We start from the raw sequence: 24794 nt of genomic DNA, 5'->3' as shown, positions 1-24794 counted from the left end.
ATTCTCAAATAATTTTAAAGTGAAGATCAGCACAAGAAAAGTTTTTTGTAATGTAAAGTTGGCTCTATTGCGGTTTTCTATATTTACAGCTACCTCCTGAAAATTGCACTACTAACTGCATGCTTCTGAAAGAAAGTTGGAAAACCAGGCTGACAAAAAGATTAAATAAAGGTTAATCAAACAACAAAAATCACACATTTTGTTGAAATATTACACATCTTCGCGAAATTATTAGGTAGTGCTACATATGCATTTCAATGTAATTCTTTCTCAACAGAGGGATTTTCCTATGAAGCTGCCTAAATCATTTATAAATTCTCATGAATCATGAATCCAGCTTTTAATGAACAGGAAGAATTAATCTTCACCATATACAACCTTACAATTCCCATTTTAAATACTAAATCCCCGCAACACCCAACGTTTTCACTAGAGGTCTCAAGACATCCACCTTCTCCAGAAAAGAAATGTTTTACTTTCCTACTGTCCAAAATATGTAAGCAAATAAGTAAAAGATCCAGGGTTTTATGTGAAATATATCTTAAAGTGAGTAAGCTTAATTAAATACTTAAAATAAGTTTAATTAAATATTTCAAATGCAGCACAATGCAGTACAGGACACCAGATGCCTATCAGTAAGATGCAGGAGGATCAGCATGTCATGAACCATCAAGCATGCACTGCATCTTAAAAATAACATCTGAATTGAAACCATAAATATGTTTAGTATAATCAGAGAGATTATACAAAAGAAAAGGGAGTATAGTTAAAAAAAATATCACAATGTACTAGGACAGTGATGGCAAACTGTACCATCAAGTGCCAAAACTGGAACACACGTACGTACGTGCATGCGTGCGTGTGCTGGAGTATTGGAAACCTGAAGACCAGCTGCCAAGTGTGCATGCATGCACCAGCCAACTGGTCTTCCAGTTTCCGATGCTCTGGTGCATGCGAAGATCAGCTGGCTGGCACACATGCGCATGCCGGAAACCAGAAGAGCAACTGGTGAGGGCACGCGTGCCCACAGAGAGGGCTCTGCATGCCACCTCTGGCACACGTGCCATAGATAAAATATTTTTATCCTGGGATAGTTCTTAGGGGTGTTTTTTAATGTATTTTTAAATTTTTAAAATTTTAAATCTAACTTTAACTATTGTACAGTAAACTATTGCTACCTCCTCCAGCCACATCTATATTTTTTATATTTATATTATGTATATTTATTGTTTTAATATGACTGTACACCGCCCCGAGTCCCTTCTGGGAGAGGGGCAGTCTAGAAATCAAATAAAAGTTAAAAGTTAAAAGTTAAAAATAGGCTCGCCATCATGGTACTAGGATTTAAACTGGCAGGAGAACAACATTAGAAAAATGAAACTTTAGCAACTATATACCTTGTTTCCCTGAAAATAAGACCTCCCCGGATAATAAGCCCAATCAGGCTTTTGAACGCATGCACTAAAGCAGTGATGGCAAAGATTTTTTGGCTTGCGTGCCGTAAGGGGGAGGAGCGTGTGGGGGGGTCATGCGCTGGCGTGCCACACCCATAATGCAACGCACGACATCCCCCCAGTGTGCATGCATGCATGAGAGGCGCGAATCCCCATTTTTCCATGCTTTTTTCGCCCTCCCCAGGTTCCAGAGATTTTATAGGAGCCTGGGGAGGGTGAAACCAGCCCCCCAGAGGCCCTCTGGAGGCTTCAGGGACCTTCAGGAGGCTTCCCTGAAGCTCCAAAGGGCAAAAAACGACCCTACGAGCAAACTGGAAGTCACTCCCGGTTTGCCCGGAGGGTCGGTTTAAGCCCTCCGGAGGCTTCAGCGAGCTTCAGGAGGCTTAAACTGACCCTCCAAGCTTGTAGGGTAGTTTTTAGTCCTCTGGAGGCTTCAGGGAAACCTCCTAAAGGTCCCTGAAGCCTCCAGAGGGCTTAAACCGACCCTACGAGCAAACCAGAAGTCTGTTCCCGAACTTCCTGTTTGTCCATAGGAGAGGTAAATCTAAGCAGTCACTTGCATAAAACCCCAATACTATAGAAAGATGGTTTCCTTCAAACCAAGAAGGAAAATACTGATCAGTTTGTCTTTCTTGGGTGGCTCTCCACAATTTCTTCTCCTTCCTACAATTCTTCAGGATGCCTTACTTTCTAGTATATAAATGATCTAGCTGCTCCACAATGATTACATTTTCTCAATGGGAATAGCTAACTTATGGAAGGTCATACCTCTTGGGAGGAGATCTCCTAAACAAATGATAAACACTTTGGCAGCAAGGTAAAGATGGTATATGGCTGCGCTCTCAGAAAAGTATGGAGATGAGAATGCACAAAACCACTCATTTGCTAACAAATGTTTTGAATTATAACTGGGTGAAACCTTGGGGGTTTCTCTAGTATTTCAATGGCATTGAGTTATTACATGGGCACAGAAACATCTCACTGTTTTTAACCTGAGGCTTCTATCATTTGAAAATAGGTCTCTCAGGAAAACATTCCAGGAAAAGCAAACAAACAAAACAGGACTTTTTCATGTAGGGTTACCGTTAGGATGGTCATACAGTAAACTGCAAAATTGAGTTTAGGGTTTAATTTGGAATCAGGCAACTTGCTTTTAACTGATTCTTAGTTCAGAAATCCAAAGCGTGATGTCTTGGCATTTTAACATTTTGCCTAGTTACTGTAATCTTTCTCCAAGATGTATCTTTATCTCATGGTTAAAACTAAGATCTCTGTGAATTTTTGAGACTACACTATGAAGATAAAGTCAGCTACAACATCTTCTTCTTCCAGCCAAAGATTGTTGATCTTTCTCCCAGAAGTTGCAATTCCGATTTCTATTCTTTTTTATCCAGTAGTCTTTGTTGTTTTCTCTTTTTAAGCAAGTAACAGGGAAATATACCTCCTTGGAGGACTGCTTTCTTTTCAACCATTCCGTTGCTCCATATACTAATCCAACTGTTGCTTCCTGGTCATCATTCAAATTGTTCAATAAACAGATGGGGTGTCTAGTACACCCATGTTTTAAGGACTATACACAGATTGTTGTGATTTTCCAGTCAAAAGCTTTAGTGTAATGCAACAAAAATAGGTATCTTACAGGAATTACTTTGCCTTTTATATTTTCTATCCATTAACCTCTGAATTTAGCTTATATGTCTAGCAGTTCACACTCCACATATTGTTGAGGTTTAGATTGCAGAACTTAGAGCATTATCTTATGAGTGTGTGAAATAATAGCAATTGTTTGATAATCTGAACATTTTCTAATAGGGTCATTTTAAGGTATTTGAATATTTATTTCACAATATTTACAGCCTGCTACAAACAGCTTGTGGATGAGGTACAACATAGAAATATAAATTGATATTTTCATTCCCTTGGCCATTTGTTATTCATATCTGTTTATAATTCCCAAGTAGCCTTTTAACTGCATCATCTTGTAAGATTACAAGATAGGCTTAATAGCCACTGTCAATATTCCTTGTAGATTGCTGCTTACTAATTTTACTGGGAAAGGAACTAGAATCTAAAATAATTCTATACAAAAATGTGATTTCCCACTTTTAGAAAGTAGCAGAAAACCAGAATTTTATTCACCTTCAGTCAATAGATGACTAATCAGCAGATTGGCAGAAGCAGCATGCCAACCACGAATTACCGTATTTTTCGCCTTATAAGACGCACTTTTTTACTCCAAAAAAGAGGGTAAAAATCTGAGTGCGTCTTGTAAGCCGAATGTAGCCACTGGGTCATCTGAAAATGGGGCAGGCAAAGAGGGGGCTGCAGAGATCATGATGGCTGGAAAGGAGAGAGGTTTCGCTTTCAGAGCTCCCGCTCGGCTGGGCTCCTGAGAGGGCTTAGGCGGTGGTGGCGGTGGCAGCGGCTCCTCACATTGCTGGGGCGCTGCTTTAAGCTGCCCTCCTCCTGCAAACGAAAGGTGCCTCAAGGCTTTGGCTCCTGAGATCGGTGCGCTGCCATCCAAAATGCTGGTACCACGATCGCTGCAGCGCCCGCTTTACCTGCCGCTTCTCGGGCGGTTCCAGGCGGCAGAGATCGTAGTAATAGCATTTTGGATGGCAGCGCACCGATCTCAGGAGCCAAAGCCTTTGAATCAAGTTTGATTGTGTCCCATCTAGCGTTCTCCACCCCCAACCCCAAATCTCTCCGGATCTGCTTATTGCTATTGCTGCTATTGCGCCCAGCTACTGTATCTCTTTGCTGCATGACAGATCCGGGCGGATTGGGGGTGGGTGGGTGGAGAACGCTAGATTGGGAAGTTACCCACCCACCCCCAATCCGCCCGGATCTGTCATGCAGCAAAGAGATACAGTAGCTGGGCGCAATAGCAGCAATAGCAATAAGCAGATCCGGAGAGACTTGGGGTTGGGGGTGGAGAACGCTAGATGGGACACAATCAAACTTGATTCAAAGGCTTTGGCTCCTGAGATCGGTGCGCTGCCATCCAAAATGCTATTACTACGATCTCTGCCGCCTGGAACCGCCCGAGAAGCGGCAGGTAAAGCAGCGAAGAAGAGGAATTCTTGGGGTTCGAATAAAAACATTACAGCCTTATTTTTGTTACTTTCACTGTTTACTGACTTTACTGACTGTTAATGAGAGTAAAGATAGTTCTTAATATGTTACATGGTTGACATAAAATTGTTCTTAAACTGCTGTTAACTTTATACAGTTGATATAAAATATTTTACTACAGTATTTGGTTCAGAATCTTTTTTTTCTAGATTTTCCTCCTTTAAAATTGGGTGCGTCTTATATTCCGGAGCGTCTTATAGGGCGAAAAATACGGTACATTTTTGTGACTGAAAGCCAAACATAAGTTTTGCCCTCTTGACTCAAGAAGGGAGGTTTTTTAATGAAATTTACTGGAATACTTCTTAAAACCATATTAATGCAATATTGGAGGGGGCAGAAGGCAACAAGGTTGAATTGGATTGGGTTGGGAACTATGGAGAAAGAAAGACCAAATTTTTCTTCCCAGTACAGTACAACCCTTTGGGCAAGACAGTTGGGCAGTGAATCAGAATTTTCCAGTTCTCCATTCTACAATACACATATCCTTCCTACACATCTGGCCCAGAACAGAACTATTATTAAAGGCCTGAAGGCATTCCATAAGCCCTGGTCTATACTGTTTTCCTATCCCAATTGATCGCTTCAGGATTATGAGTGAAGTTATTTGGTAAAAGCAGTTCATATAACTTTTATAGGCTGATTAATGACTATAATATTATACCTGTCCGGTGTACGCGAAGTCCAGAGCTTGCTTTAAACCTATTCCTGTGATGCCATGCAAATTCACTTCATCTGCACAACTTTCAACCATACAAAGACTGAACATTGCCTAAAGGAAAAAATGAAATATTTATTCATTAAAACTGTTATGCACAATGTCCATGTTAAGTATCAGAAAACAGTGGTTGTTCTCTTGCTATTCCTTTAAAAAGACCTTTGTTAAACATGGACTGGCTCCCAAATGGTACAGAGGTTTCTATTCATGTAGCAAAGACTAGGCAAAGAGATTATCTCTGTATTTTTTCTTTTCTCCTATACAATAAACCTCTGTGTCTTTTGGAAAGCTGCTTTGGAAGGCTGGAAAAATACACAGGACACTGTATGAAGAAGAAAAACAACGATGAAAAGCTTAGAGCAGAATTTGTAGTGACTTTTATAAAACAAAGGAACAGTCGCCTCCAATCTGGATCTAATCCAATGAAGTTACTAATCAATATGCTACGTATATCAGGACTGTCAAACTCCCGGAGTGGGGGCCAGAGGCATCACACACTGGTCACGATCGCATCTGGTTTAGCGAAGGGGAGGAAAGTCCCAATGTGTCATCTGACGCTGCCGTGACGATGTGAGTTTGATACCCCGGTGCTATATCTTCAAGGGAGTCAAATTTTGGAGTTAAATTTTGTTTTATTCCACTGATATTCTTCCATTTCTGTAGGAGCTTAAAGCAATAGATATGATCTTCTTCCATTTTAATCTGTCATTATGCCCATAAAAAAGGCTAGGCTGAAAGATGATGACTTTCAATCAAAATACTCAATCTGCTGAATCTGAGTGTCCCCAGTCCCAAATTGACATTGGTTTCACTGTATATGGCCAGAAGATTGTACTATTGAAAGTATGAAGGGGTTTTGTTTTGCAACTTTACCTTTTAATCACCAAAAGGGAGACATGAAAGCCCTATCTCTCATTTATCAGGGTAGTGGAATGGATACCAATTGAGGCACTCCTGGAAGATGGGTGCTGGCAGCAGAAATTACCACTCTGTTTTGTTTTAAGAATCTTACTGAGCCCCAGCAATCTATACTTGAATATCTAGGAAATGAAGAGAGATACCTGGAATTTTGCTCACAGTGGCATATTCATTCATTCATTCATTCTATATAAGTACAAAAGGACTTTTAACAAATTAAAAAGCAATATTACAGCAACTACTATGTGGTCCCCCTGAACTACAGATCTCTGCTGGCCAGGCCAGGCCAAAATGTACAACTGTATATTTCCTTCCTACCTAAGCAGTATTCTTTTTTTCCTGGCTAAGCAATGTCTGCACACAGCCTTAAATCTACGCCCACAGGGCTTTTTCATGCACATAAGGTGTTCCAGCTTGTGAAAAAGCCATAGGAAATTACTCCCACAACACTGCTCATAAGTGAAAGCCTCTCACTGAAGGACAAGCTGTGTTTTTGCAAACATTGACAACGGCGTTGTATATCAGGAAAGCAACATATGCTACTTCTGGCACCACAATGACTAATCGTTTGAATCTTCTGGCATAGCTCAAGTACTTCATACACTAATCCAACTTAATATTCTATATTTTGCCAAGAGATAGTATAACTTTCACCTCACTTCTCAATTATGCACTCAATAAAATAAAGGAAAACACAGCATAGTAGCATCAAACTGAAACTGACTCATTACAGATAGTCCTTGGGTTATGACCATGTGTTTAATAACTGCTCGAAGTTATAATGGCACTGAAAACTGGATTGCACTTAGAACAATCATAGTATCCATGTGATCAAAATTAGGTTGTATGGCAACTAGTCCACACTTACAACCATTGCAGGGGTCTGCAATTCCATTCTCTTGTCCTGCATGAACTGCTTCTGCTTCAGTTCCCCGCTCCCATCAATTTTTCCCGCCCAATGTTTGTCCTTTGAGCTGCCCTGCACAGCATGGTGATGCTGCTATGTTCCACTCTCCCAGCTGACCTTTGTAATCTTCTTTGCCTCTCCTCTGCTGAATAGTCTAGAGGCCTTAAGCCCCACAGTGTAGGGACTCTGTCACTGCTAGACCCGGAGATGGCAGAAGACTACAGTGGTATCTTCATCAGGGTGGCCCAGAAGGGCAGAGATGAGCTCCAACAAAGCTCCCAAACCATGGGGCTTGAGGCCAACTGCTGTCAATGAATCCAACAAATGGGAAGGGAGGTGAAGATGATAAAGGCGGGTGACATCATCAGTAGCATCCCCATCTTGGTTAGGCTGTACAGGGCGGTCAAAACGACAGTGAAAGGAGATAGGTGGGTGGAGGGAGTTGAAGCAGAGGCACTTCCCGCAGGGCAGGAGAAATGAGCTGATTCCCTGAAAGCATCCCTTGCCTTGGAAAAGTCAAGGCTGAGGGCTCAGAGGGACCAAGTTAAGAATGGCTTGGATTGGTGTGGGAGCTTTCAAGTGACAGGAGAAATGATCGCCATTTGCAACTTTCCCAGTCAGCTTCCGATAAGCAAAGTCAATGGGAAAGCAGGCAAGAAATCGCACACTGCAGCCACCTGACATCCTCACCTAATGACCACACTGTCTGGAACTGCTTTGGCTAAGCAATGAAGTCAACATGACCTTTAACAATGTTTTTATTGTTAAACCTTAATTTTCAAGGGTTTTTTTTAAAAAAAACCTTCGTATTTTAAACTGACATTTAACACTTAACAAGTGTTTTGCTTAGCAATGGAAATTCTAGTCCCAATTAGGGTCAAAAGCTATACCTATAGTTCATGATGTAAAATAATAAAATCATTCTAAAAATATCCAGCCAAATGAAATTATAGTGCATTGAAAATCAAGTAAAACCCACCATAGCTATTTTATACAATAAATGTGGCAAATCCTTTGCACTGCTCAGTCCTTTCCCTTTTAGAAGTAAACTGACTACGGGCCACACAGTTGATGGATTGTAATCTTAATATAGTTAGATCATGTATAATTGTCAGATGAGATTTTATCATAGATTTATCTGTTATTTATTATTTTATTCTAGAATTTTTAATTGTATATTTATTGCATGTTTTTATTTGTTCCGGTCTCTGATCTATGACTGTAATAAATTGAAAAAAGAAATCAAGTAATTGACAGGTGCATTAGGCATAGGTAGTCATTCCTCTCTCATTAAGGATGTCCTTTCAAATGTAGTCTGGCAGTTGCATTTTGATCAAATTGAAGCTTGCTAACCAGTCTTCAAAATGCAAGGAGAGCATATAGTATAACTGCAGTGTAGGCGGAGAATTAAAAAAGAATAAATAAGTAAGGTCAAGTCAGGTCTGCTCACAAAAGGATTTAGCTGACAGAAGATTAACTCTGCTATCTAGCCATACAGTAAATTACCCAGATCCAGGAATACCTCCTAGTACAAACCTAATATTTCAAAAAGATTGCAAATCCTAATAGGCTGTAATCTTGTCATGATCTTCTGTTCTTCATTTTATCCAAAATCATTCAGATCACGACAGAGAATTCATTTCTGACTCTGAATGCATTAAATTATAACTTAGTTAATGATTATTACTTATTTAATTCAAATTTGTGTGTGTGTGTGTGTGTGTTTTCTCGTAGATTTTCACGGGTACAGGTAAGCAGGTCTTGGCGTATTCGGGTCTTTTCCCATGTAAGATTGACAGTATCTTGGTGACGTTTCGGTGAGGTCCCACTCGCCATCTCCAGGCTGGTGCCTTCTGCTTCGTGCTTGTGCGAGCAAAGCGTGATCGGAGCTGTCGTCTTTCTATAAATATTAGTGGGTGTGTGTGTGCAGTGCTGGCTTTGTTGCTGTAAGCGGATTGGTTGGCTGTGTTGTAATATCTCGATTAGTTGATGGAGTTGAAGTTTGCAGATTAGTCGGCTGTTTCGTAACATCCTGTGTGGCTGAGGTGCTGGCTGTGTGCCTATTGTTCTTTTGTGTTGTAATGACCTGGGTAATAAGCTGTGTGATGATATCCTGAGCTCTATTGTAGTGATATCCTGAGTCCTGTGCTGCAACCTCCTGGGAGGTTGGCTGCGTTGTAACATCCTTAGCCTTTGCGTTGTAACCTCCTGAGGCTTCATCTGGGTTGATTTTGGTTAGGGTAAATCAACCCAGATGAAGCCAATAAAATCAGACTTGAAGTCACCAACATCCTCTGCTCCAGCAATCCACCCAGAAGCAACTTTAACATAAAGAAGAACAAAAAGCACTCACCAACTTGAGGAAAGACAACAACATAATCATTCTCCCAGCAAACAAAGGTAATGCCACAGTGGTGATGAAAACATCTGACTACCAAGCCAAACTACCCAACCTACTCCAAGACCCCGCTTAGAAACCTCTAAACACAGACCCCACCACCTACCTGGAAAAAAACCACCAAATCCAAAATAAAAGCCTCTCCCATCAGTGAAGAGGTCCAGCAAAGAATCATCCCAAGAGAGAAATCATCCAGATGCCCTAAGTTCTATGGCCTCCCCAAGATACACAAAAAAGGAACACCACTCAGACCCATAGTCAGCTCCATAGGCTCACCTCTACAGAATCTTGCCAAATTTCTTGCCAAACAACTTCAGCCCTACACAGAATCCATCACCCCACACGTACAAAACTCACTCCACTTCATAGAAACAATAAAGAAACAAAATCTACAACCCAGCAACCTACTTGTGAGCTTCGATGCCATATCCCTCTTCATCCAAGTGCCTATTAAAGAAGCCTTGACAGCTATCCAAAACAAATACAACCCCCCAAGCACATCCTAGATCTGACCAACCACTGCCTAACCAACGCATACTTCATCCACAATGGACAAAGATACAAACAGATAGAAGGAACACCTATGGGATCACCCCTCTCACCCATCATCGTAAACCTATACATGGAATATTTTGAAACCAACGCCTTAGATAAAGCAACAGGACATGAAATTGATTTTGAAAGAACCAAATTAAGCTCCAAAACTGAACACTTCAACAAGAGAATAATTACAGAAGCCAGCGAAATAGAGAAACACCCCCACAACATGAATAAATGTGACGATACTTCCCGCCTACCAGACATCTGGAAACTAGCCCTAGTCAACAAACGAGTCCAGCCACGAAAACACCGGACCCAGAACAACACAGGACGCAACCACCAATCACCCTCACCAGACTCAAACCCAAACCCATCCATTAGATCAAATGCAACCACCATCCAGAAGCCAAACCACAGCATCACCAACTGCTGCACCCCCATCCGACCCCCACACAAAGCAAACTGAAACACGCCTTGAACACATGGCCAGACCGCAAACTCGGAGCCAAACTAAAGCCCGGAATGGTACACCACAGCCATCTGTTCAGGACATTACATCACAGAACTCAGGAGGTTACAACGCAAAGGCTCAGGATGCTACAACGCAGCCAACCCCCAGGAGGTTGCAACACAGGACTCAGGATATCACTATAATAGAGCTCAGGATGTCATAAAACAGCCCATTACCCAGGTCGTTACAACACAAAAGAACAATAGGCACACAGCCAGTACCTCAGCCACACAGGAAGTTACGAAACAGCCGACTAATCTGCAAACATCAATTCTATCAACTAATCAAGATGTTACAACACAGCCAACCAATCCGCTTATAACAACAAAGCCAGCACTCCACACACACACACCAATATTTATAGAAAGACGACAGCTCCGATCATGCTTTGCTCGCACAAGCACAAAGCCAAAGGCACCAGCCTGAAGATGGCGAGTGGGACCTGGTCGAAATGTCACCAAGATACTGTCAATCTTACACAGGAAAAGACCCGAATACGCCAAGACCTGCATATATATATATATATAGATAGATATAGATAGATAGATAGATAGATAGATAGATAGATAGATAGATAGATAGATAGATAGATAGATAGATAGAATTAGATTATATGTATCTATCTATCTATCTATCTATCTATCTATCTATCTATCTATCTCAGATGCATTAAAAAGCAAACTTTAGACTCAATAACATAACTAAAAAAATAACAGAAAATAATCATTACACTGATCTAGTGTGATGAATTACACAGTTAACTTGAAAGTGATCAAGATAAACTTTCCACCATAAACTGCTTATTTATGAGCACAGAAAAATCTAGTTTAACTATACAGAAAGTACTTAACTTACAACCTCAATTGGGACTGGAACTACAGTGACTAAACAAGTGAGTTAAACTTGGTTTTATTTCCTTTTTGCCACAATCATTAAGCAAATCATCATGGTCATTAAAATCATGTTTGTCAGAAGGCCCTGAGAAGGTCACAAATGACACTCATGTGACTTTGGGACACTACAATTGTTATAAATGCATGCCAGTTGTCAAGCATCTGACTTTGGATCATGTGACCCAGGGACTACGTGAAGGTCATAAGTACAAGGACTGGTCTCTTTTTTCAGTGCCATCGTAATTTTGAATGGTTGTTAGATGAATGTTCGTAATTCAAGAACTATCTGTACATATGTTACATGTAGAAAGAGAATTTTATGCCAGCCTTCCCTTCCAAGGATTAGATGCACCACACAGAATCTATATATGTACATATATACACTCCCAGAAATGTATGTGCATGACAGTACTTGAAAAATATTTTTTTCACACTGAAATGTTTGAGTGGATTATCACTACTGTGTCCAAAATTTAAAAGGAAAAGGAATTTACATTTATCATAATAATCTAGAAAAATACAATTACATAAAAATATAACTATAATGCATATTATACAAACGTATTAACTTACTCTGAAATAGTCACTGCATGCCGCTAGCACAGCCTTATGAGCTGGGAATTTCTGTTCTTCAGCAATTAGAGTTATATCACAGAGTATCCCATCATTTCTTTGTTGGTTCAGAGCTGCCAGGACAGCATCATTGTGAGAACTGGATTGGCAAAGTCTCTGACCAGTCAGCATATCTTGAATACTGCAAAAGAGGAAAAATTAGGACCATGAGAATCAAAATAAAATCTATGTAATATACCCATGTGCTTTAAATTACCTGATTTTTTTAAATCACCACATATATAATCTATTTAAAGATGTACAGTATCTATACAATCTTTTTTCAGAGAAAAAAGTTCCTGAGTTCCCTGTAAAGGGAAATTGGACAGAAATTCAATATTATGGCTGGAGACACAGTCAATCAGATGTTTAGATTGTATATTATATTTGTGCCCACCTTTTAAGCCCTTCCCAAGGACCTGGGAAGGGAGATGTTTTATTATTATTATATACATAACGTGTGAAATCACAGCTGCCACTTCATTAACTGGTGATGTCCTTTATACACATCAAGTTCTTTCCAAGAACCTAGGATGTCATAATTTATTGGTGTAATGTATTCGCGGATGCAAATATTGTGACCAATTGACAGATGGAAATTTTGTCAATGCCCAGTGTTTCTAAGTGTTGTATAAAAGTTTTTGTGTCAATAACCACTGGGACCATCACAATCTGTTTATGCCATAATCTTTCAACTTCAATTATTGCTATCGGTATTATTATTATTTCTGGCAATTAAAAATAAAGGTGTTTTTTCCCCCATTTCTGCACAGAATCAACAGATCTGCAATATTATGGTCTGTCAGAAATATTACTGTAATCTATTAGACAAAAATAGATCTCGTTCTTCTTTACCAAATAATGCTATCCTAAACATACACAGTGTGCCCATACATAAATTATCATTCCTAGGCTCACATTAACTGAACTGCAATTCTTATGTTATGTAAGAATTGTACAATGTCAACCAATAGCATGCAATTTCCCCCAATTTTCCTGAATATAAGTAATTAAATTGTCATTGCCACTAGAAATAGTAATACATACTATTCTTTCCAACCCTCTGGAAATGTTCAACTTTATATAATGCAGTTTTTGAGAAGGCAAAGTAGCAGTACTGAAGTACTGAAATGTCTTACTAAATATAGCACTGATTCCTTCAGATAATTTATGTATCACTACCAGTTCCTGTCAACACTTTTTGCTGCAACAAAAATAAACACACACTAGAAAAAGTTTTTAACAAATCACAAAGAAAAATGAACTACAGAATAAAGGGATAGTATTACTAGAACTGCATTTTGCATTTCTCAGGGTCAGCCATTGCTACAGTACTCTTGATACTCTTTCATGATGTTAAGTCTATACCTGTATCTCCCAGAATTCCCAGGCACTGTAGCCCTTAGGAATACATGCTGGGATTTTGAAGGAGGAGAGCCATTTGGTCTGTGGAAAGCAAAACATTAATCTGGTGACAGCTTGCCAACTTAAAAAAAAAAATCATTAGAAAGCTTGCTTTTTCATTAAATGCAGCTCTGATAAAACGGGCTAAAGCTCACAAAAGTTTTCATCTTTAAATAAAATGTGTTAGTGATAGTTCAGCTGGAATTCTGGCTTTAAAGTCTCAATACATCTGAAGGAAAGACAAACAAATTAAGAAACACAACTCTCTATCAAAACTAATTTTAGAATTTGCTTTTAAATAAAGTTGCTTTTTTGCCTACTGACTTACGTTAAATGTCAATGCAATGAACTATGTTATATGTTTAAGCATAATAATATGGTAATTTATTAAAACTGCATGTCTAAAATGTCCCAAATATTTAAATCCAAGCCAATTTCCTGTGCTTAATCATTTGTTCTAGAGTTTTGGACACATTTTTAGACCTAAAGAAGTGCAGAATACAAAAATAACGTTTCTTTGTACCACGCATAATTAGAATCATACTTGCAATATATAAACAACACAAATAGTCCAATCGGCTGGGGAAAAATATTTGTATTACTGTAATAGAATCAAATTTGGAGGAGTAAAATATCTTATTATTCTTTCTACTTTAGCTTATATATGTTTTTAAAAAAATATTTTTGAGGACTGCTCTATGAGGATGACCACAATACTATTCTCTTCCTTTCTCTCTCCCGCCCCCTTCCCCCCTCCCCAGGATTTACAAGTTCTTATTTTAGGCTGGAATGCACATGTAAATGAGCTGACAAACCCGTGAAAAGAACAAACATTTTTTGCATCCAGCTTTTCTGTGAGAAAAGTTCTCATGAAAATTCAAGGGAGACTACCACATTACAAAAACAAACCTTTGTTGACAGGGTAATCTTGATGGGGTATCCGTGCGTGCAGAGGGTGGTACTGTCATCTTTTGGGTAACATGAACACAGATAAAATGAAAATTGGCTGAGGCAGATACTGTGAACTATACCTGAGGCACACTTCAGATGGCATCCTTCAGCTTTACTGTCTGGAATCCCTTACTTCTTAATAATTTACAAAAATGCACTACACATTCCAACTGAAAAGAAAGAAAAAATAGAGTTAGAATTAAAATGACTTTCTGTTCTCTCCTTTGCAGGGAATACTGCAAATCGCTACAAAAATTAATTAGGCTAAACATTCATGCTGAATAGTTAATGCCAGTATCAATGCCCAAATAGGAGATATTACCTGCCAATATTTAGTATCAGGTTACAGGTATACTTTTTTGAATTTGCAAATTGAATATAAAGATTGGATGTAGATAGTAGCCTATTTTCCAATTGTCATACAGGGGTGAAGTAGCAAGCTAAAAGAATATGTCTTGGTAAGACAAAATTCTGGACTCTCTAAGAATTGTTTACTTTTCTTTAATTAAAATCCAAAAATTTAAACCAGTTCAGCACAGTATACATATTTTGAGCCATATCCTGAATGAATCTTTTTGGCTGAAGCTCCCACCAACTAATTGAGACAATACATTCTTGATTTCTTTGTGGGGCACAAAAAGTTATGATGCTTACACCACAATATTCAACTTCATGACTGAGTCATTAAGAATATCCTACAAAGCAACAATACAAAAATTACAGAAAAAATAGCATTATTTTAATTCCCACACCAAAAAACAGTCCACAGTCCCTTGAGTTTCATTAATTCCACCCTTATTCCACTTCATATCTTAACCCTGTTACTTCAGCATGAAAAGTTCAAGCAGCAGTGGAAATACAATTAAAGAGGTTTTCCATTGACTGATACTTGTATCCTATCTGCCAAGACAACAAGAATGTGAAATAGAACCAGAGAAGGATGATGCAATTTACTACTAATTGTTCCCCTATGACTCTTACTAATCAAAATACACATCTGCACATGTTATTTTAAAAGTTTGCTTCATGTGAAGGTAATGCAATCTTATTTTTGCACATTCCAGAACACTTATCTCTCCTTATCAAAGAAAACATCATCTCTAGAAATTCCATGCAGAGATTCAAGGCATAATTCAGCACTCATTTACTAGATGGTAAAAATCTTTCAAAACCCATCCTTTATCATCTTCTTTCTCAGGGTGAACACAATGAACATCACATATTTTGTTAGCTCTATGAATAATTATAGGAATGCAGAATACACACAAATGGTCCAATATAGGATCATATTGCCATAAATGCAGGTGATACATTACAAAAACTGACTCCATTTTTTCTAGTGCAACTCTTTAATAGAGCAAACTTACACATTTTATTAGCTTTCATGTTTAATGTTAACCTTTCAGTTCTCATATAGATGTAGCCCAATATTTTGATGGGTTTACAAAGCCTCAAACGTCTTTCATGTTAATAGCTGAATATGGAACAACATTTTAGATGTTTCAAGGAAAATGATATTTGAAGAAGATAGATGATTCAACCTGAATAGAAATCAAACAATTTGTGGATGAGAAGACAACAGCTAAGAGCTCTTGGCTGAAATGGTCTGGGCTAAGGCATTTAAACAGGGTCATACCTGGTAACAGGCAGATTATTCTAGGCTAGTAGCGATAGTGATAGCATTTAGACTTACATAGCGCTTCACAGTGCTTTACAGCCCTCTCTAAGTGGTTTACACAGTCAGCATATTGCCCCCAACAATCTGGGTCCTCATGTTACTGACCTCAAAGGAAGAAAGGCTGAGTCAAGCTTGAGCCGGTGAGACTCAAACTGCCAAATTGCAGCCAGCCGGCAGTCATCAGTCATCACCGGTAGCCTGCAGTACTGCACTCCAACCATTGTGCCACCAAGGCTCTTAATATTCTAACTGAGGAGTCTAAAAACATTCCCAAAACAGAGAATGGTGGAAACAGTCTAAACCAAGAAAACGACCTGGATACCAGTGGTGGGTTCCTACCGGTTCGGACCGGTTTGACCGAACTGGTAGTGGTTCAGTGGCTTGGTCACTGGAACCAGCAGCCATCCAGGCCTGTCATGCCCCTGAACCAGTTCTCCATAGGCACCGCCATCTTGTTTTTTGCTTCTGTGCATGCACAGAACAATTTTTACTGTACTGTGCATGTACGCGCAGCGTGCATCAAGCACGCATGGCGCGCCCATGAGTGAACCAGCAGTAGTGACTGCCAGAAACCACCCCTGATGGATACTTAAGTGAAATATTCACTAGCTGGACTGAACTTTATCTTAAAGTTAGGTATACCATATGATAAGAGGCTCAGCAACTACTTAGCTGTTTTCAAAAATAATCTGAATTTGTTAGATGTATCTGAAGGAGGATGTACAAATTCAGTGTAAGATCATAAATAATTCCAGTATTCAACCTGTGTATCCACCCTTATGAATGCAACTTTTGCTGCTATATTTATTATGCTTCAATATTTACTACAGGTATAGATCCGTCTCTAATTGGAGTTGGCAAAAAAGAGAACACAACAAAGACTCACAGCAAAGGAGGAGATCATCCACTTTCAATGTAATCTTTAGCTTCTCCAGATACAATTAGAAAAATTCCTTCTAAAAACTTTGGGAAATCTCTTCCACAAAGGCAGCCTTAAGCTAGATGAATCAGAAGACTCGCTTGATACAGTATAAAGAAGTTTGTATGACCTTGATTTTTTTTCTCCACAGAACTGGTTGCCTGGAAACATGGCTACTCTATCCATTTATTCAATAGTTTTATGGTTCTCCACCCATTACTCCACCAGCTTTAGATTTTATTGCCTAGAATATTCTACTAAAACATTATACAAGAAAGCAGAGAGCAACCATTTCTCTCTGAAAACCAGCTTTTTGTCCTACGTGCTGGCTTTTTAGAAACCTGGGACATTCACAGGGATAATATTTTCAGGGATACGTTCTCATGTTTACCATTGGTAGCATCACTTGAACCAGCAATTATTGCCTTAATAAATGTAGACATTGCTGAATAGGAAATTTGATTCCAGCTGCTTTGATCTATTGCACAGCAGTGAGCAACAACGACTTGGAAAGAGGATGCTGACTTGAAAAGTACATTCCACTCCAGGAAGAACATTATGACCAGATTAAAGCTACAATTCTATGAAATAACAACAGAACCTGTGAAGCAATACATAAAGATTCCAGAGTTTCAAAATCATTTAGACCTACAGTATATTAATACTATGATAATAGTATTCTATTATTTGTGAAAGAAAAAATACATAATGTTAAAACATTGGTTTTATTATCCTTTTCTTGAATTATGTTGTTCATTAAAGTAATACAGGCAAAATAATAGGAAAATTAATTTTGGAGGCTGGAAAGAAACTAATGTAATACTAAAATAATTGCATTTTATCATAAAGTGTACCAATCATACTGACTAGGTTTATATGTCACAGCGTATAATGTTTGTGGTTTAATGTTATCTGAATCCCTTCTGTATATTCTGGTTTATATAGAGAGTTTATGGTTTACTTTTGCACATATCAGCAAAGAGTTTATTCACATTGATTCGATATGAAGCAGACCATAATTGAAAATGTTTCAGGTAATAAGGATATTAACTTAAATTGCAAATGATAGGAATTCCTATAAAACATGAGCAATTCCAGTATAATTTTCAGAAATACAGAAGTACGAATAACAGATTACAGACACAAATGGTTTTCAAATGTGGAAACAGAATTGGGTAGCAGGATCATTTCTGCGTTCTTTGTATATAATGCTAAATAAGAATTGAAACATTAAAGAAACATTATTGTTACCTACCTTCCTAACTTTCAAATAACAACTCTGATAGTAAAAAATGGCCTTAGGAGAGAGCATTGGGGAACATTAAATTTTGGTATCTACCCTTGATCATTAGTATTCAGCAGGCTCTGAATAGTTCTGGAGGTAGTGGAAATTTTGAGTAGTTTGGAGAACCGGTAAATACCACCTCTGACTGCCCCTGCCCCCATCTATTCTTTGCCTCCCAAGTCCCAGCTGATTGGGAGGGAATGGGGATTTTGCAGTAACCTTCCCCTGGAGTGGGGAGAGAATACTTTACAGTACCCTTCCCCTGCCATGCCCACCAAGACACGCCCACCAGGTAATGCCATGCCCACAGAACCGGTAGTAAAAAAAATTGAATCCCACCATTGGTATATTAGTACTACTGTATTGAAATGTATATTGTTTATTACTGTTACACTATGTGATTTTTAATCCTCTGATTTTTCGATATACAGTATACCTAGCAGATAGAAGAAGAGCAGCTAGAAATACTAATAAGTAAAACTAAAATCAATCAATAAAACAAGCATCATACAGAATCAGTCAAAAATATATGCTGCTTTCAGGCAGAAATACCAAATCACCATTTATGAAACTCTCGCTGATATCACAGTCATGACATTAGGATAAATTAGGAATATGGAGTAAATTGCTTTGTAATTTATTCTTGTTAAGACGTCTTTAATTCCTGTTCTTGCCAAATATATCTTCTATAAAGTCTAATGAGAATAAAATTTAGTAACCAATACTATTAGACTACTAATATGAAAATATTTCCTATCAAGTCTTACTAGCTTTCTGGAATGAGAGGGGTAAACCAAGGTATGCTCCCCTCAATTCCTAGAATCCTCCTTCAGGATTCTTGTTATCTTGATAGAAATCACCTCCAATCTTTTCCCAAATACTGTAGCCTAATTTTTTTTAAAAAAAAAAAACCAATTGCTTCATTTTTTAAATAAAAGCGAAATAAATATCAAAACAAAAACAAAAAAGTGGAGTTTATATTTCAGTACACAAAACAACTAAATTCAGCAGAGCAGAAATTTGAGCCAGGATTTTGGTCTGGCTTTAGCACTAAAAACTATTGCAGGTAATTCATTAAGAGGCAAAAGAAGGTCAACCGATCTGGATACCAACCATGGTATTCTTTAGAAGCACAATGCCACAATGAGGCTGGAACACAAATTTTCAGCGACTAATCCTTGGAGGAGGACTGCTCCTAGATGATTATTGTGTATTTTTCCCTCAAGCATTTCTCATCACACTGAAAATAGAATGAAAATATGCTCTGCACTTGCTGGCATACTTAATGAAAGTATATATACAATCATCATTGGAAGGAAGTACTGTAGCTATCTTTCATTTTTGCTCCTTGTTCATTCCCTTCTGCATATTGCCAAGGTGTCACTCACATTAAAGGCTGATGACTCTCAAGGTAAAGGAAAATACAGTTGGAAAGGTCAGATATTTCATTTACCTTGAAATGAACAGCTTCACTGGCAATGTATGGGTCCCATTAATTCCATATTGGTAAATAATCAGGCTGACAAGAGTGAGTGGGCCGATTATATCCCTGCCCAAACACCTATGGGATTTCATATTATCTAAGGGAAACTAGAAGTGTATTCTTCCACGACCAGCATGGAAACAGCTAATAATAGGTCACTTTCTTTTACTAGCCTAGCAACAGGTAAATAGTCAGCATTTCCAAACTAGTACTAGTCAGTAAACAATTTTCTGGATTTATTTACAAGACAACTTTATCTAGAAATAACAGTAATAAAGTAGAGAAGAATTGCCATCTTTACACCTCTCTCTCCTCAGTAAGCATAAACAGCATAAACAATAGACTCAAAGGAATACCATAATATAAAGATTTGTAACGTATGTTGGCTTAAGGACCTTGCCAAGATTTGGTGAATCCTGTTGAAGGTGATTTGCTGTGAAAATAAAGGGTCTAAGGCCCAAATTTTGGGGAAAGGTGCTTGGAATTGTAAGGAGTAAAATCGACAAGGCTCTAGGCACCCGTTTTGCTCCTTAGCCTTTATTCCCCAAAATAAAACAAGTGGCAGAAATGTTGGGTCAATTCTCCTGGAGGACAAAATCTGAAAATACCAAAAGCAAACGTTTATGTTAACTTGCCATAACCTCCATTCCTGTTCTGTTTCTTTCACAAAACCCACATCTATTCCATAATTTTAGAGCTTTATACATCCGTGACATTCCAAATTTCAAAATACCACACAACTAGATTCCACTACTAGCTATTAACAAAAACTAAATATGGTTATGGAGATGCAACAAGCAGCATTAAAATCAGGCATTTTGTGAAGAAAGCAGGTGAACAAAACATCCATAACAATCTTTTCAAATCAGGATAAATAAAAGAAAGCACTCCTTTATATGCTTAAGCCACGGAATTTACTATTCCAAGTGATAAAGCCAAAGCTGAACAGCTTTAAAAGATTATTAGGCTTATTCATAGAGAATAAGTTATTAATAGCTACTAATCATGATGGCTATACATTTTCTCCAGTACAAAGTACAACAGGCTTCTCAGGATAAAGGCTGATGAAGATTAGTGCAAAGGAGTTCTTATTTGTCCTCCTTGCAATTTTTCCAAATGGTATTTGGCTGGCATACTTTAGAAACAGGATGTTGGATTACCGTAGATAGAATTTTAGCTGGATGTAAAACTGCTCTCCTACCTCTGTTTATTTATATATTTATTTCTAGTATTTATACTTTCCGCCTAAAAAGCTTTCATAACTTGCATGATAATAACGATTGGACCCAAGTCAAAGAACTGTTTAGGATTACATAAATGATTGTTACATTTTCCAGCAGACTTTCTACACTCTTCAAAAACAAAAGTTTAAACGTTTTCCCCCAACTCACTCACTTTTTGTAGAAAACTTTCATAATCTCCCAAGAGATGACTGCTGAACAGTACAGTACTATAATGTACTATATAAAAGCAGCAGCAAATCTCTTTATCTGGTTTCAACAACGAAGATCTAAAGCACAGTTCTAGATCAGCAAGAAATGTTATCTCCCAACTTCTTGCACCAACGCTCATTGTAAATAAATACCTTCCAAAACAAGATGTTGCCAACATGTATTGACTCCTCAAAGACTTTGATTGCACATATTAACAAAACCAAGCTCTATTGAATTAACTCTCTTGCTTCAATTCACAACACACTGAGACACAAATTAGCTAACTGCACTTTAGTTTAATGTATTACTGTACGTGAATCCACTCAAAATGGCCTTTTAGTGAATGTTTCCTCATCCAAGTACATCACAGATCAATCAATGTAAGAGGGAGAGGCAGGGGAAGCTAACAGGAAAAAAAATACAATAATGAAGTTTTGAAAAGGGCAAATGGAAAAGAAAAAAGGGGGAAACCCCCCACACTCACACAGATTTTAAGAACATGTTCTGAAAGTTCAGAATATCTGGATATGATCCGTGTTTGGATATAAAGGAAGCAGCCCAAGAATTATGTATAAGTGGCCCCAGAATCGCACAAAGGGGGAAGGAACAAAGTAGTTTTTAAGAATAGGATATACTTTATGGATGTGATTCCTCTCCATTTACAGCCAAATCAAACCTATTCTTCAAACTGGTTGGATGTAGCTAGTAGCCCAAGTTATCATACGGCTTTTTACAATGTGAAAAGCCCTAAAGCAGTGGTTATCAATCCCCTGGGGGTACAAAAAGTGTTGAAGAAATGTTATGATTTAAATTGTAAGTTACATCTTGGTGGTCTGTAGCTATGATCTCTGGCCCCAAAAGGCCCATGGTGAAGAAAAGATTGAGAACCACTGCTCTATGGCAGTGTTTCTCAAACTTGGCGACTTTAAGTCCACAGGACTTCAACTCCCAGAATTCCCCAGCCAGCTATGCTGGCTGGGGGATTCTGGGAGTTGAAGTCCACAGGACTTAAAGTCGCCAAGTTTGAGAACCACTGCTCTACGGTATCTGCATTTCCAGAAGGCAACGATGTAAAGCATTTTGAACAAGAGCATTTCCTTTCCCCTCACCTGGCCTGAGACCATAAACCACACCTTAGATCTTCTTCAAAAGCAGAAAACCACGGCTTCAAGTCCTGGAAACCCCAGCTTGTAGCCCCTTCTCTTCAGAGTATTTCCCCCAGAACTGCAAGGGGAAGAGGGAGGGATGCCTTCCTTTTGAAGGTCAGGGGGAGATTGTTTGTTTGTTTGTTTCATCAAGCATTTATTAGATAACATATATAAGTATAAGCATGGTTTTGGATACATGAAATGGATATGAATAAAAAGAAACATTAGGACAGGGACGGTAGGCACATTGGTGCGCTTATGCACGCCCCTTACAAACCTCTTAGGAATGAGTGAGGTCCACAAAAGACAGTCTAAGGTTAATGGTTTGGGGGTTTGCTGAGATGATGGAAGCCATCAGGGGCAAATTTATCACTTGTGCAGGGAAAGGCATAACCTGCAAATGCATGTTGCCCGCCACTCAACTGGGCAAATCACTTAAGGGGACAACTTCTCCAAGCCATCAAAAGTCTCTAAGAGCACCATTTGGTATTCGATGAACCAAAAACCAGCATTCGTGCCAACTCAAGAGACACCCAAAGGGCCCCCATCCCGGACATCCTTCCCTAGACCACCATCCCCCTCGCCCCAAAAAGTCCTTCCAAGAAATGCTGCAATGCTTTTTTTTAAAAAAAAAGGGGGGGGGGAGTCTGAATTCAGTTGTGAAAGGAACCGAAGGGCTGAAGCAGGGCAACGTATCCCACAGGCGCCGTTGAAGGTTGCCCCGGCAACCGAGGCAAAACCTTCCGTTATTGGTTGAGGGGCAAGTTTGTCGTCTCCCCCCCCCCCACCTTCCCGCCCCTCCGGCCCGCTTAATAATCAGGGAACTAAGTAGACTTTTCTCTTCTGCGGCGGCGGGGCAATGACGGCGTGTGGGGGGCTGCGGCAGCCGCTCAGCCGCTCGGCCGCCAGGCCTCTTTTATACGGAACTCCGTCCTGCCTCTCTCCCCTCCCTCTCCGCTCTATGGGGGAGCCGTTCCTCCTTTTCCACGAGGATGAAAAGGCGATCTTCTCCCCCCCACCCGGGAAAAGTCTATTCGGAGGAGCGGGCGGGAGTCCGTCCCGGTCGCCCAGCCTCACCTCTCCAAGAACGGAGCAGCAAGAGCGCTTGACAGCCCTCTGCGTCCCGTGGTTAGCAGCCGGGCTCGTCCGGCCTTTCCTTCCGATCTCGGGGGCCGAACGGACCGAGGACAGTCGAGAGAAGGGATGCGGCTTCTGTGGCTAAGCGGCGCTGACCTACACACTAACCGGAGGCTGTTAATGCTGCTGCTGCTGCAGGAGCAGGAGGAGGGAGTAGATCCGCTCCCGCTCCCTTTCTCTCTCTTTTTTCCTTTCTCTCTCTCTCTCTCTGTTTTCTCCTTCCCTTCCTCCGCCTCCTCCTACTCCTAGTTGTATTGCTCCCCTTTTCTCCAATGCGCAGGAGCGGCGGCAGCAGCGGCGACAACGCATTGTTAGCAACCGCGAAAAGCCGGGGGAGGTTTTCGACTAATTCACCTGCAGGAGGAGGAGTCTGGAGGACGCCCGCTCGGAGCGCAAGGGGAACAACAGCGGATCAAACGGGAATTGCCTCGGCTGCTTGTCCGCTGGCGGGTTGGATTAAAGCCTCGCCGCAGGCGGATTCAAAGGCCTGTTGCAGGGTGGCAGGACTGGCCCGAGACATTTTGAAAGAATGGTGGATAGTATTTCCGTCCGTCCGTCCCCGCCGCACCCTTATATTGAAATCTACCTGGCAAATTCTCCTTTGGCAGTGGACGGATTTTTATTTATTCTTTGGAGGCATTCCTTACCTTTTCTCCGGGAGACTCAGTAGATAATCACACCTGCTACCTGATCTTGTTGGGACTTGGGAGATTGAGATGAAAAGTAGCAGGCTACACCAAGGGGTTGTGTCTGGCTTTTTTAAAAAAAAAAAAAGTGAAACGATTTATAGAATTTGAAGAAAAAATGTTTTTTTTTTTAATGGTAACAAAGCATTTTCATATTTAAAGAAAACCACATCAGTGTTATCCGTATCCTCATCAAGAATCAAGTTTGACTTTTCTGCTCTCCTTTAAAAATAATCCCTGTATTTAGCATTCTTTTCTCCAACGTCCCAAAGGTGCTTTTTCAAGAGGCAACTGGACTTCAGCTCTTCACTGAAGAAGCTTCTTGGATGTGAAGCAAAATGTCTTCAAAGAAAATCCAGAAAGTCCAGTTGCTTCCTGAAAAATAACCTGGATCAGGGGTCACCAACCTTTCAGACCTCAGGGACCACTAAATTCGTGTTTAAATCCTGTGGACCACTGATATGATTTTAAAAAAAAAGATAAATAGTATTTAGTGCAATATAAAAAATACAAATAATTTTTCTGCTGACCACCAAAATTTTCTCATGGACCACCAGTGGTCCACGGACCGCTGACCTGGATGACTG

The 24794-nt window shown here is 39.5% G+C and overlaps 1 protein-coding gene across 4 annotated transcripts in view; it reads right to left on the bottom strand.

Annotated features, from left to right (window-relative positions):
• Positions 1 to 24287, bottom strand: part of KLHL32 (kelch like family member 32) — a 93999-nt gene extending 69712 nt beyond the window's left edge. For 2 of the 4 annotated variants that reach the window (XM_081943674.1, XM_081943678.1), the window contains exons 1-4: positions 23462 to 24287; positions 14519 to 14608; positions 12045 to 12225; positions 5251 to 5358 (exon numbers count right to left, since the gene is read on the bottom strand). In XM_081943674.1, coding sequence (XP_081799800.1) covers positions 5251 to 5358; positions 12045 to 12225; positions 14519 to 14541 — 312 coding nt within the window. In that variant the 5' untranslated portion in view covers positions 14542 to 14608; positions 23462 to 24287. Of the gene's footprint in view, positions 1 to 5250; positions 5359 to 12044; positions 12226 to 13451; positions 13520 to 14518; positions 14609 to 21198; positions 21293 to 23461 lie in introns of those variants that run through there. The other 2 variants (XM_081943675.1, XM_081943676.1) reach the window with 2 other exon arrangements.
• Positions 24288 to 24794: the final 507 nt, after the last annotated feature.

Source organism: Natrix helvetica (assembly GCF_964273705.1).
Source record: "Natrix helvetica genome assembly, chromosome: 2".
NCBI classification, from domain to species: Eukaryota; Metazoa; Chordata; class Lepidosauria; order Squamata; family Natricidae; genus Natrix; species Natrix helvetica.
The sequence above is the reverse complement of the archived record's forward strand: the minus strand, read 5'-3'. Positions and strand labels throughout refer to the sequence as shown.